The sequence below is a fragment of the Felis catus genome, chromosome A2, assembly GCF_018350175.1.
Source record: "Felis catus isolate Fca126 chromosome A2, F.catus_Fca126_mat1.0, whole genome shotgun sequence".
NCBI lineage: Eukaryota > Metazoa > Chordata > Mammalia > Carnivora > Felidae > Felis > Felis catus.
In genome coordinates, this window is record NC_058369.1 from 143,591,571 (window position 1) to 143,606,002 (window position 14,432).

The 14,432-nt window shown below is 38.6% G+C and overlaps 1 protein-coding gene across 7 annotated transcripts in view; it reads right to left on the reverse strand.

Moving 5' to 3' along the window:
* GRM8 (glutamate metabotropic receptor 8) overlaps nucleotides 1-14,432 on the reverse strand; it is a 768,989-nt gene that overhangs the window by 395,487 nt on the left and 359,070 nt on the right. For all 7 annotated transcript variants that reach the window (XM_045052711.1, XM_019825761.3, XM_019825760.3 and 4 more), the window contains 3 exons: nucleotides 10,262-10,397; nucleotides 9,651-9,805; nucleotides 8,419-8,556 (listed from right to left, as the gene is read on the reverse strand). In XM_045052711.1, coding sequence (XP_044908646.1) covers nucleotides 8,419-8,556; nucleotides 9,651-9,805; nucleotides 10,262-10,397 — 429 coding nt within the window. The remainder of the gene's footprint in view (nucleotides 1-8,418; nucleotides 8,557-9,650; nucleotides 9,806-10,261; nucleotides 10,398-14,432) is intronic.

The window sequence follows — 14,432 nt, forward strand, 5'->3', positions numbered from 1 at the left end:
GATGCCATCCTATGCACTGGGATGCAACAGAGAAAAAACAAAATCCTTGCTTTCATGAAGCCTGTGTTCTTGTGGAGAAAGAAAACCAACACACTAATAGACTAATAAACTAATAAATATGATTACATTGAATAAACAAATGTATTCTCAACTGACATTCTCTATCATGTTTTCCAAATTATCTTTTTTCTGTTACCTTATCGGAAGTAATACACATACACAATATTTCCCCCCACATAATATAAATGTAGTTTTTAAACATATTCATTTATTATTTATTTTTGAGAGAGAGAGAGAAAGAGGGGCAGAGAGAGGAAGACAGGGAATCCCAAGCAGGCTCTTTGAGACATAGATCCCAAACTCATGAATGGAGAGTTAATTTTATTCTTAAATTATGGTAAAGACCCTTTTAATATATCCATTTGAATTGAATTTTTTGTTTCATTAAAAATACATAAAAATTAATTCCAACAACTAAAATATTTGCCAGCCAAATGTATACCAAATTAGGCTTCAGCAACATGTCTACATGAATGTAGAGCAAGAGAACAATTTGACCATCATTTCTGACCATTTAACTAATTTAACAAATGTTTAATGCTAAGCATATTCTTAGTCCTGAGGATACAGGCCCTGTCTACTAAAAATGTATAGATTAATCACTTAATATTTTCATTATCTTTTTATAAGATATAAACTCTTTGAGGAGAGGGAGGGAGATTTTTAGTATGATACAGTTTTAATAAATGCCACAACTAACCAAAAATAAGACTCTCCAGGAAGTCTTCTCAATGAGCCTTAGTAAACTCTGATCACACCTCATTTTATGTCTCTTTTGTCTTAATGTATCCAATTTATCATTCAGCTAGATAGTTCTTCTTGATTGGATGTGTTCCTAGGAGTTTATGGTAAATCTCTTCTATCTCATCAAGTCATAACAGCCATGTGATTCCCTCAAATCCCATGGGTTTAAAGGAATCCCAAGGTAAAGCTTCTTGGAAAATATTCCTTTTATAATACAAATAATTAGCCCCTTTCATGTAACTGTTTTGTACTCTTTTCAGGGAGCAGGGGGAAAGATATTAAATTCTCCTAATGTTGAGCCATCTGTATATCCTTTCTTTTTTTGCTTTGTTGTAATGAATTGTTTCCCTCAACTGAAGTTTCTTTTTTTTTATTTTAGGTTTATTTTTGAGAGAGAGAGAGAGAGAGAGAGAGAGGTGAGTGGGAGAGGGGCAGGGAGAGAAGGTGACAAAATCCAAAGAGGTTCCAGGCTCTGAGCTGTCAGCACGGAGCCCAATGCGGGGCTTGAACCCACAAACCATGAGATCATGACCTGAGCTGAAGTCAGATGCTTAACCAACTGAGCCACCTAAGTGACCCTCAATTGAAGTTTAATAATCATTGAGGGAAAGATCATTTCTTCTAATGTTTTCTGTGTTTTTCTCCCCCTCTCTCAGCTTCACTGACCCAAGTCTTACTGTAATGTTTCAAATAATTGGTTCTCAAAAGCGCTTAACTATCCCTTGATTGTTTATATTTTCTTTTCCATTTCTGAGTCCTTCAGGGCAGTATTCCAGAGATCATGTTCATCCAGATTTGTGTGACTCTCAACTGATCAAGCTAAGGTCAGAGTCCATTGTATGCTTTGCAGAAAGGGTTTCCTAGGCTTCTAAATTCATTTTGGCTCCGTAGAATGGGTGTTTCTCTGTCTTAAGTTATTACCTGAAAAATGTGAGAGTTGATGTGCCCTTGAAGTTTACTCTAATCAGAGGGTACTTGTTACACTTTTATAGAAGTTATAGAAATTCCAGTAGCATTGGTGCTTCTCAGACCAAGAGCATCAGTCTGAGCTCCTTAGTAGTCAAGGAGCTTCACAAAGAGGAAATACTTAAGCTTCAGTGATCACTGGGGAAACATTTAGGCTACTATACCAGGAAAAATAATGGACTGGATCTGTACAACCCAGACCCTCACTAGGAAAGGCGTTCTGAGCAGGAGAGGATTGAGGAAAGAAACAAGTGTCAAATGGATTTAAGTCCTACCATCACCTACAGGTAGCTATAGGGCTTTGGACAACTCACTTAGACCAGATGGGCCTCAATTTCCTTCTCTTTTCAGAAAAAAACTAATTGGGCAAAATGATCTGTATGGACCTTTCCAACTCCTTTACTCTACGTGCATTTATAACTGACAGTATAATTTCTTTAAGTTTTCAGAGTATTTTTGGTTCCTGATTTGGCAAACTTTGCAATCTACACTACAGGTTTTGGAGATACAGGTGCATCTGTGTACATTTCTTTAAATTTAGTAATTAAGCTTCCCACTTTCAAATTTCCTAATGAGGGCGCGCACACACACACACACACACACACACACACACACTTCTAATATGGAAGCTCAGAAGTGGTATAAATAAGTCATTCTGGGATTTCTATTTTACTCAGTAAGAACAAGAGCATATGGGCTAACAGCCACCTCATGGTGCTAATGTAAAGACATTGCCACCCAAAGAGTTTTCCTCTAAGCAAGGGGCATACAAGGGTGGCAGAACATATTTTGACACAGGGAAAGTTATCTTAGTTTCCCTTCACTCTGGGTCACCAAATCAAATTGTCTAAATCCATCCTTCGTCTTAACTACCCAATTCACTCACATGGTCTCCATGAGTCCTGGGTGAATGGGTAAAAGCTTCCACCTTCTATAGCCTCTCAAAGCAAATACAGGACTGTGGAGAGGTAGTTACACCTGAAAAGTTACCTAGTTAGTTATTCTGGAACTGGAAAATAAATTGAAAAAAAAGGAAAAGAAATTGACAGGCCTTTCAGGGAGCTAATTATTGAGCCTGCTATTTGGTTCACTGACAGAACTGCTTGTTTGTGGGAAGAAACATATTTATGCATTGCTTTTTCCATTACCACTATTTCTATCATCATAAATAAGAATCAATAGGCCATTTCAAGTAGCATATGTTCACCACCATTTAGCATTGGAGTGTCAGCCATATGCAGGCTAGGCAGCAGTGCCCCAACCTCCTGGCTAAGGATTAAAACCCAACAGACAAGGAAAGCACTTCAAATGCCGGGAGACAGTGTGAATGTCTGTGCGAGCAATTTGAGGGCAAAAGCGGTCCTTTCTTTGTCTCTGTATCTGTAGCACAGCGTCTGGCACAAGACAGGTCATCCAAAATGAATAAACAAGTGAATGAAGGGGTGAGTGAGGCAAAAGAAGGTTTGAAGATGCTACGTGGAGCCCACTGGATTTATTGGTCTGGTCACGGATGTTGTTTTGATAAGGGCAGAGAGAGCTATCCACAATTCACAGTGAAGAAATGAAGGCCAGAACACAGTATGAGCCAAGAGGGAGCCTGCCTTTGGGGAGCAGCTCGACTGTACGTACTCCGGTCCCTGCAATATTCACTGTCAGGCCTCACTATGAAGATGAGAAATCAGAATGACAGCCATAAAAAAAAGTCAAGCAAGACCTCAAAAGAAAAACTCCCCACTGCCCATGAAATTCTTGCTGGACCAGAAAAAGGCAGATTGGGGACTAAGCAGAGAGAAGATAGGAAAAAGAAAAAAGTGAGGTGTTGGAGGGGAAAGTGGAAGAGGAGCTTAGGCAGAGGCCAGAGTGGGGCAACGGGGATGTGAAACCCAGGGCAAGGACAGGCAGAGATGATGAAGACCCACATTTTTGCAGGGAGGCTGTGGGCATCTGGGTTGTGAGGAGTGAAGAGGCATTAAAACTGAGAGTAGAAGAAGAGAGGGAGGGGGAAAAGGAGAGAGAGGTCAGATAAACGTCTATAAAACAACACCCATCACCACTGAGAACAAGTACAAAAGAATCCTTTTTTTCTTCTTGAGAAAGACAAAGGGAATTTTAAGTAGGATTAAGTAGTAGTAGCTTTCCGAACTCAGCAGCTCTCAGAAGCAATAATAACCACATAAATAGCTAAGTGGATGGTAGGAATCGCTTCACTTTGGAATCTGGCCAGCATATCAAAGTTAACAGTAATATCACATCTTTCTGAAAGCTTTCCTGAGATTCTAGGGGGGAAAATCATCTCAGAAAACTGTTTGCACCAAGTTAATTTTAGGAAGAGGATGCTCCTCACTGCTTGAAGACATTCTATCTCCTGAAAATTGATAAGACAGAAGCCCTACCCTGCTGGGAAGCACTCTTTTATCCATGTAAATACATTGCCAGTATCACCCCCAATGGAAGCGAATAATTACGTTCACGGATTATCATTGCCTAATGTAAAATTTTACTCAGAATATAACCCACAAATGATACCCTAAATGCAGCAAAAAGTCCCTCATAGATACCCTCTTTCACACAGTTCTCTAACTTTTTGACTCACTGTGGATGGTTAAACACGAACTCTGTAAAGGCCAAATTTTGAAACACAGATATCTGTATACATTCATTTCTGAATTTGGTGGGATTGGACAAATTGGAAATATAAATAATTTTCGAACCCTGGACACCTCTACTCCGTGAATACCCATAGATTTTCCTTCTTAATTTGACCACTGACGTGTTAGATCATCTTTCCTCCCCCAAAACAGAGAAGAAAACTGCGTTTTGATGGTCATTTGGGGCACAAACATCTTCTCTCAACATCTGGAAATATTCACGTGTTACCACTTCAAGAAAATTAACTTAGAACATTGCATAATTTATTTCTTTCCCACCCAGAGACAAGTTATTTCAGTATCACTCACAATGGAATTTGCAGGAAAATCTGTTTACTGATCCTGTTTCCTAAGGGTGCACTTGCCCTAGCACTTAGAGTAAACACCATTTTAAAGGAACTGGACATAGGTCTTACTGACAGACTTTTACAATTTTAGCCAAATAAATAAAAGGAATATGAAGCAGACATGCCATCAAGTGTGGACTATACCATAACCTCAGTCAGTATTATGCCTGAAATAAGTATCAGATATACACCATCTACAGATGCTAAAAGGATGTTAACATACATCAACTTTGTTTTTTATTTATTTTTATTTTTTTTAATGTTTATTTATTTTTAAGAGAGAGAGAGAACAGGGGAGGGGCAGAGAGAGGGAGACACAGAATCCGAAGCAGGCTCCCGGCTCTGAGCACAGAGACAGACATGGGGCTGGAATCCACAGACCTGAGCCAACGCTGGACGCTTAACTGGCTGAGCCACCCAGGTACCCCTCAAACCCCTAATAAGAGTTTAGAGAAACTTGTTATTCTGAAAACAAGTCTATTAAAAAGTTATGATTACTTTATAACTAATTTCCTAGTTATTAGTTGTAAATACATAAAACGAAGTTCATCCACTTCATTACTTCATTGAATGGTAGACTTTCATTAGTATGATCTAAATGATAGGATGTGACTGCACACAGACAGTAACATTCAGAAGTCAGAATTAAGCACAGTGTAAAATATACCTGAATGAAAACACAGAAGGTACTCCATAAACTCCCCTTTCAAATCCTTCTATAAACTGGACCTTCTTTATTTCCCATTATTCCTTAACATGCACCCTTCTTTCCAGTAAGCTGGACCTCTTCACTGTCCTTCAGACACATCTCCATGGCCTGTGCTACTCTGTGTCTTTGCCCTGCTGCTGGCCCATCTTCTCCCTCATCTTGATGTTCTCTCTTAAATCTTTCTTATCAAACTCTCACCTCTTCCGTGAAGTTTTGAATTTTCCAACCTGAACTTACAGTCATACATCTTCTGAAGTTCCACAATATCTATGTCCAAATTTAGCTTTTAATGATGGGATTTTTCCTCCTCTGCTCATATACGATTTTACATGTACCTTTTTTTCCCCCTAACTAAATCACATTATTTAAAGGTAACATCTCCCTCTTGATGCCTCTCCTAAAGTTTCTGTCAAGATCCTATCCCACAGCTAATTTTTACTCCTTCTGATTGCTATTTTTATCTGACAAGATGCTCAAATGTGCCCAATCCTAAACGAAACATCTGTAACCCCACTTCTTTCCTTCTGAAGGGTTTTACCATACCTTTCTTTCCTTGCCAAACTTTTTTTAAAAAATCCTTCTTTCCTCCCCTTCCTCTATTCCAGCTCTATCTCAGAACCTCACGATCTGAGTCTGTCACACTCCTGATTCCTCAGCCATACCTCTCAGCAGCACTGAAACTGCACGCACCCCATCTTTTCTCCTGCACGCTGGGAGGGCATGTCCTTCCCCAAACCCATCATGTTCTGCTGCCCTTCCTGATTCTTCTCCTAGAATCTTCAGTTATCATCCCTCAGCTCTGCTCCAAAAAGTTCTGGCAACTGCATCCCTGCCCTTGCCTTTAACTTCCAAGTCTCCATCTGCCACACACGAACCTGTATTATTAGTGCTGAATTCTCTGTGGGGTCTCAGACCTTATGCTGCCACCTGCTGGGCAGTTCCATGGGGCTATCTCAAAAACAAATTCAAGTTTGTCCCCTCCCAACCTACCATTCATTGTCTTCTCTGAGAACTAATTATATTACCTTTTTCCTAGTCCTAGCTGGTAGAGATTTTACATTCAGAATCTCCATTGCTTACCCCCACCCCACTGTTAGTCACTCACCATATACTTGCTGTAAATACTACTTTCCAGGACTTTTTTCCTCTGTGTTCTGCCCTGATTTGCACATCCTTGTTTAGGCTGTGACTGCCTATCACCAGGACTACTGGAAGGGCCCTGACTAATCTTTCACCTTCCTCTCTCCTGATCTGCAATCCTCCTCATACTTATGCCAGAAAAATCTGTTTGAAACAGGTATCTGAGCAACGCCCTAGACAAAAAGCCTCGAATAATTCTATTCTATAGGTAGAATAAAACCCAAACTCCCCAGCTCTGGGGTTTCTGGAAAGAACTTGAAGAACTTGCATGACACAACCCCAGCCACTCTCCCTCTTACTTACTATCCTCCCTCACTCACTCCAGCCGCCTCACTCACTCCAGCCCCCACTCCAGTGGGGGATTTTTATCCCCCACTATGGCTTGAACAAGAGCCTTGCCCTAGATCCTGGAATGGCTTGCCATCATATCTTCACATGGCTGACAACATCTTGCCATTCAGGTCTCATCTCAATGTCACCTCCTTAGAGAAGCATTCTCTGACTGCACAGCCTAATGGCCACCCTCCCTGCCGACACCACCTGGTCAGCCCTTCGCATTTATCCCCCTTGTATTTCCCATAAGCACATCTCAGCATCTGGAAGTATCTCTTCATTTATATGTTTACTTCTTTACTGTCTGTCTCCTCACACTGGAATGTAAGCCCCATGAGCACAGACCTCATCTCTGTTGCAGATCCTGGAAGGGGGCCTGGCACACAGGAAACCTAAAGTCAGACTCTCCACAGCATGCCGCCTACTTTTCACAACCCCAGCCTCATTCTATGTCTGCTCTAGCACTTATCATATTAACTCTTCTACTGAGCAGCTATTGCCAAATGAAATAATCAGAGGGAAAGGAGGATATATCAAAACATGAGAACAAGGAGTAGGTGAGGGAGGGGTATATAGTTATAAAATGCTCATTCAAGTTTTGTAGTATTCAGTGCAGAAGATTTATGCATCTTTGTTAAAATTATCCCTAATCTTTTATGGTTTTTGATCCTGCTATTCACAGTATTATTTAAATTTCATTTTCCACATATTAGTTTCTATAAAAAAAACTATAGACAGCTAGATAGATATAGATATAGATATAGATATAGATATAGATATAGATATAGATATATAAAAAGGTTTTTTATATTGACCTTGTATCTGTGGTTTGGTTAAATTGACTAAGTTCTAAGTAATTTTTAAAATTCCATAGGTGGTTCTATGTACACAATCATGTTATCTAAAAATTTAAAAAAATGTTTCATTCTTACATTCAAAATATGCGCATTTAATATCACTAATATTTTTAAGCACAAGATACAGAAGGTAAAGCATAAAAAAATCATAGCTGCAAGAGCTATGCAGGATATGGGGGACAATCGTATTACAGGGGACATGGATTGAAATAGTGCAGGAAAACCGCTGTCTTAGAGCAATGTATTATGATCTTCATCTTAACTACATGTTAAGTTCCTGGAGACCACTATTGTTTCTTGATTTTTTTTGTCTATATCCCACCAAGCCTATTAAAGTGCTTTGCCCATAGTAGAAACTCAATAAATGTTTCTAAATAGAATTCAAACACACCGGTGTTGGACACGTTGCATGTGATCAAGAAATACTTGTTGACTGTAAGAACCAATGAACACACATAAGTTTGTTGAATGATCAGTGTATGCTCAATCCTGCTGAGAAACTGATAAGAAACTTGAAGAAATAGGAGATACTCTGATCATTGTCCATATAGAAAAACTTCATTTTTCAGTTAATGATAAAACAAATGCACGAAGGGAAACATTTCACTGGTTACCTGTGCATTTCTTTATATGAGTGTTCCTTTTTCCATGTGATCCTAACTTGCATCCAAAATTCTCCTCCCAAAATTCTGCGAACCACACATTTCTTCGATTATTGGCAAGAGTTCGGCTTCTAAAGTAGCGATCAAACCCTATTTTAGAGAGAAAAGGTATGATTTTAATATTCTTTCAAAATCAAAACCAAATACTGTCAGAGCTTTTGAATGGCTATTATGTCAGACATTTGAATGAATATGTTGTGATTACTGCATGAAAAAAAAAACCCAAAATGTATTAACAAATGGGGAAGAACCAATAGCCCAGAAATTAGTCTTCCCATATGGTAAAAGTCAAGGGTAATCAACAGATAATATCATCACCCTCACTCTTCACCATTGAGTCACCTGGCTGTATAGATGAACATAACAGGAGGGCCTGTTAATGTCATCATCACAACCTCCCCCTCTCCTCTACATCACAGTGACCAGCGACATTCTGCTATATATTCAGAACAAACTCAGACTTTTCTCACTCTTCTCTCTCTCTCCTAACAGGAGTCAATGTTCCAGGTTGCTATGCTTCTTCCTGACTCTAAGTGTATCTGTCCTAGATGTTCCATTTTTCAGCTAATCCAATAAACTAACCAGCTCTGATGTAGTCTTATGCAGTCATGGGTAATGGGCTAATGTGTTAGTCTGCTCAGGTGACACCTCATAAAAGAGAGATCACCTGGAACTAATGTTTTACTCCAAAAGATAATGGGGAAGGTAGGAATTTCAGTCACTGCTAAGACGATTGGAAATGATATCTTGGAGACAAACTTCCTCTCAGGGAAGCTCCATATCTTTGCTGTTGCATTTACTTATCTATAGGGTCAGCCCCGTCTCACATCTCCATTTTATAGAAAGCAAATACTCTCCCCCATGACAATGCTGTAACCATCATCTATGCCATGGAAATGCGCAAGCTTAGAGGGCAACATCATGGAAAGGGCTAACATCATAGAAATATCTAAGGTCAACTATAGCTCCCTTTTTTAAAGAAGAAATCTAATGGGTATTCTTTTCTAATGAAAAATATATATTGAGTTAAATAGTTACTGTCTTGGCATTTCTACCATCAGAATTACAAATTCTATCCAGAATCATCAACCATCGGTACATTTCATCATATGCTGATATTCTGGTTTTACCTTGGAGTTTTGATTCAATTGGAATGAAACAAATTTTCTATGGCTTGTCCTTACCATCAATTGATGCCCTTTTGGGCAGAATCGTCACCGCTCCTTCTGCAATCTCCTCCTGCTGATAAACAGGTGCTATTTTGGATCCCCAACTATCTGAGCCAATCCAGAGAAAATGACCACTTTGGTTTAATTTTTTCGCTGCTTCCAATATCCTCCTATAGGAATAAAAAGAAATAAAACATACCATATTTCTCAAGAAACACTACACTTATGAATGTTATAAGACCAGATATATTGAATTATATACACTCAGTAGGTCAGTGTTAAACAATTAGTCAATCACTAACTGCCTGAGTCTTATCATTTCTAAAGGAAACATATTGACACCTGCTAGTTAGCCTTATCCTTAACCTCATTCACATTATTCTGTCTATCATCCTTACTTGTCTCATTTCTTTCAGCCCCCAAGTTTTACTTTATAGACATTTCAGACTTAGGAACTAGAAGGCTGTTGTGTCTCTGTGCAGCAGAAGGCAATCTGTAATTGCATGAGAACGCTGCAATTCCTGTGAAATCTCACAAGATTTTACACTGAACATGAAATATGTTTTAAAAAAAAAGGATGTGGATTGCACATCTGATCCAACATCAAGAAGAAAATTAATCCGCACCTGATGTCATCTTCATTGGCAAACATAATCACTGCCCGAGCATTAGGTGTTTCTAGCAGGCGTTTGATAATTTTTTCAAATTCTCCAGGTCTTGGTTCACGTGGGATTTTCTGTGATTGAGCAATGCAAACACCACCTATTTTAAAAAGAGAGAGTGACTCAGAAATGGCACTTATTTAATTAACCAATTTAATGAGGTTAGCTATTTTATAAAAACGAATGATTCAATGCAGTATGTTTTTCAAAACTTTCATTCTCACCTATTAAAAGCAATCATGTTTGTTGCATTACAATATATATATCAAATAAATGACATCAATTATTTAATCATACATCAGGGTTATTGCTTTATTTTCCAAGCTTAAAGATTATTTTTGTGGATGTCTATAATAAAGCTAAAGTGTACAAAATGTGTAATGACAGTCAAGGAGTGCAAAGAAGAATGGCTGTTTTGATTCATTTGATGTTAAGTTGAAAAACAAGTGCCTGGATTAATAAAAAGTGTGAGTATGTCTTATAGGTGAGACCACCTATTAAGTAAAAGGATCCTTTTGCTATTTTATCTATTTGTAGACCTGCTTTAAAGTTAATTTCATTTTACAGCTCATAGTATTACAGCGAAAGTTTTATGTATCAGCAAAATGATATGTTATGAAACAAGCAGTCTTCAAAACTATTTGAGACACAGGCAAGTTCCAAAGATGCAGACCCTCAGTTGACATTATGTCTCCACCAAGAAAATCAAAATGGCAGCAATCCCATCCCTCTATCACAGAAGGAAGGAAGGAAGGAAGGAAGGAAGGAAGGAAGGAAGGAAGGAAGGAAGGAAGGAAGGAAGGAAGGAAGGAACAGGGGAAGGGGACAGGAAGGGAGGGGAGGGAGGGGAGGGGAGAGGAGGGGAGGGAAGTGGAGGGCAGGGAAGGCGAGGAGAGGCGAGGCAAAGAGGAAGGAAGGAAGGAAGGAAGGATGGAAGGAAGGAAGGAAGGAAGGAAGGAAGGAAGGAAGGAAGGAAGGAAGAAAAAAAGAGTTCTTCCTTTGGTCTCTCCTTCTAAGGCAATGAGAAACCAAAGAGAAAAGTTTAGAAATGACCTCTGCCACCTGTCAGGGTTCCTCAATTACAGTAGAGTAGAAAGTGAACATATTCTAATATTAGAAGAAAAATGAATATTAGCAATATGGTTCAGTTGCATTATGGCTTACATAGGCTTTTTTTGAGTCAGATGAGAAAGCACCATTTATAACATTGCTTCAGTAGGTAATGACATTTTTACTTCCAAACAATTGCCAATACATTCAGTCACCCAAACATTATTATGTTCCACTATATGGTTATGTATTGGGCTGGACACTGGGGATAGACAATCTAATCCAGGAGTTATACCATCTAGTCTGGGAGATAGTCATTCCAATAAATTATCATAGAATATGAGGTAAATTTTATAATTAAGAGGATATACCTACATAATGGGAACACAGAGGAAGAGGTAATTAAAGTGCTTAAGAGATTTTAAATATATATATATTTAAAATATATATCCATCTAGGAACAAAAGTGGGACATTTCTGGTATAGGCAAAAGTATGAAAGAACCTTGTTTGATCATGGCCTATGGTCAAGACTGGCTGGGGCTGAGGTTGGAAAGAATGGCCAGGCCCAGCTTGAGAATGACTTTGTTAGACATGCCAAATAATTTGGACTTTATCTTGAAAACAATGGGAACCCACTGAATATTCAGAAGCAGGAGAATTACATGATGAGTTGTATGCCTTGGGAAGAAACCTCAGGTAGCCAAACAAAGAAGAAATGTCTGGTAGCCAGACAACGGCCATTGTGGACAGACTTACCATGTGTAGCAATAATGTATGCTAACAGTGTTAGAGTACTGAAGGTTATATTTCTTATAAGTTAGAGCATGGTCTAAATTATCCCTATGATAGCAATGCTCTTACTAAACTCTTCAGGAGTAGGAATTGCCCATAATCCACAGACAAAGCCTGTAGATAGCTAGCCTACTAATATGCCATTAATAGTTGTGGTGATTGATTCATTGTTTCATTAAATATTCATTGCACACCCCTACTGCACAGGGGCTGTGGATGCAATGATGAATATAATAGACGCAGTTTATGCCTTCAGAGTGTAGAAACATTGTGGGTAAAACAGGCTTAAATGCAAACAACAACAACAACAAAAGTAAGTATATAATTATAAATTATGGTGAGTTCTATGAGAAAGACCAAGGGCATTTAATTTACATGGAGGAGTGTTCAGGAAAAGCTCCCTAAAGTGTTGTTGAAGTCAGAAAGAAGACACAATGGGTGAGAACAGCATGTGAAAGGGCAGGAAAGAGCCATCCGAGCTAATGAATGACAGAGAGAGAGAGAAATGTGAGACAAAGATGAGAGGTAGACAGGGGCCACGTCATGCATAGTTTGCGCAGGTCCTGTGGAAGATTATGAATAATTAAAGTGATTAACTACCTCACTTAATGTTTCTCTTTCTTCACCTTTTAAGAAGCCCATAGAAATAGGTCTCATCTGTGAACACTGCCTTTCATGGAGGAAAAATGGATGAGGGTCACTTATGCAGAGGACAAACCAGAGTGGGAAGAACAGGAGGTATTGAGCCCCATTAAGAAGTTACTGGAAGAGGCCACAGAGAATGATGCCTGAGACAATGCTACTAGTGCCAAGGAGGAGTAGACAGAGATGTTAGAATCTGAGTTAGAATCAATGAAGCTTCAAACTATTTTTTCCAGCTTTATTGAGGGAGGATTTACAAATAAAAATTGTATATATTTAGACTGTACTGATTTTATCTAAGCAGCGAGGTTGTGGGAAACCACTAAGCATGACACTAAGGTTTTGGCCTTTGTGACCAGTTTGTGTGATGCCACCATTAAACAAGCAGGCAATACAGGAGGGTGAGAAGGTACATAGAAGAGAAAAGAATGATTCTGATTCAGGACAGGTTGTCTTTGAAGTACCCATGGAACATCAAATTGAAGACGTTGGTCTGGAACTAAAGAGAGATGGAAAATGTAATTACAGTTTTGTCAGGTGCTGATGCAGTAGGTAGTTGAAGTGTCAGGAATGAACAGGTCACTCAGAGGGAATATTTAAATCAACAACAGGTGAAAAGGTGAATGACGGAGCTCTGAAAAACCACTAGCATTGGAGAGGGAACTAGCAAATGTGAATGGAAAGGAGTGACCACATATTTGGAGGAGAAAACTTTTAGGACAAAGTCTAGTGGTAAGTTGAAGACTGCATAATGTTTTTAAAAATAAAAAAACAAATAAACAAAAAACTGTGATGAATGGAAGGATTAGGTAGCTGTAGGAATGTGAAAACAAAACTGTAACACTCTAGGGAACAATAGCTGTTTTAAAACATGACTGCCCTTTTAATTAAATTGCTGTGATTACTTAAGCATCCCATTAAAGACATGTCATACCCTAAGTATCATTTAGATTACTACTGACTCCATAGCCGGAAGAAATGAAGACTAAAAAAAATTTTATTATGACTATTTCAGATGAGACAAACAGGCAATCCAGACATAGTTTAGTCTGAATTCATTGATTTATTCATTCACTAAGGATCTATTAAACTGTTTGTTCGAAAAAAGCTGAGTTAGGTTGGATTCTTACATAGTCTAAATTCATTTCATATTTTTTATGTTTCTGCCTCGTATTTGTCAGCCTGGTCAATTTGTTTTCCTGGAAAGAGGGACCACACAATTAATTTATTTCAGCTGAACAAATACTTATAAGGAAACTGCTCCACATGGCATTTTGCTGTTTGATGCCTTATGGATATTTTATTAAATTGTGGACTGTATTACTTCCCAAGTGATTGCATTTAGAAGATTGGGATTCTTTTCTTAGCTCTGAAACTCATTCACACTTTCTATCTTCACATCAGTCAAAAAGCCCGACAGTTAATCCATTCATAAGCACTCAAGGTCTACTATGTTTCATGAGCTACAGACATTCAAAGATTGTCTGTCTTCAGCATCTTGTAATATAATTGAACGACAAGATGTACACATAAGAAAAGCCAGATAGGAATATAAAATTATCTAATGATGAAAAACAATTGCATAGGTTATATCAAAAGGCAGTAGTAATTATCGTCACCCCTCAAAACAAGCCTATGATTTCATAAGA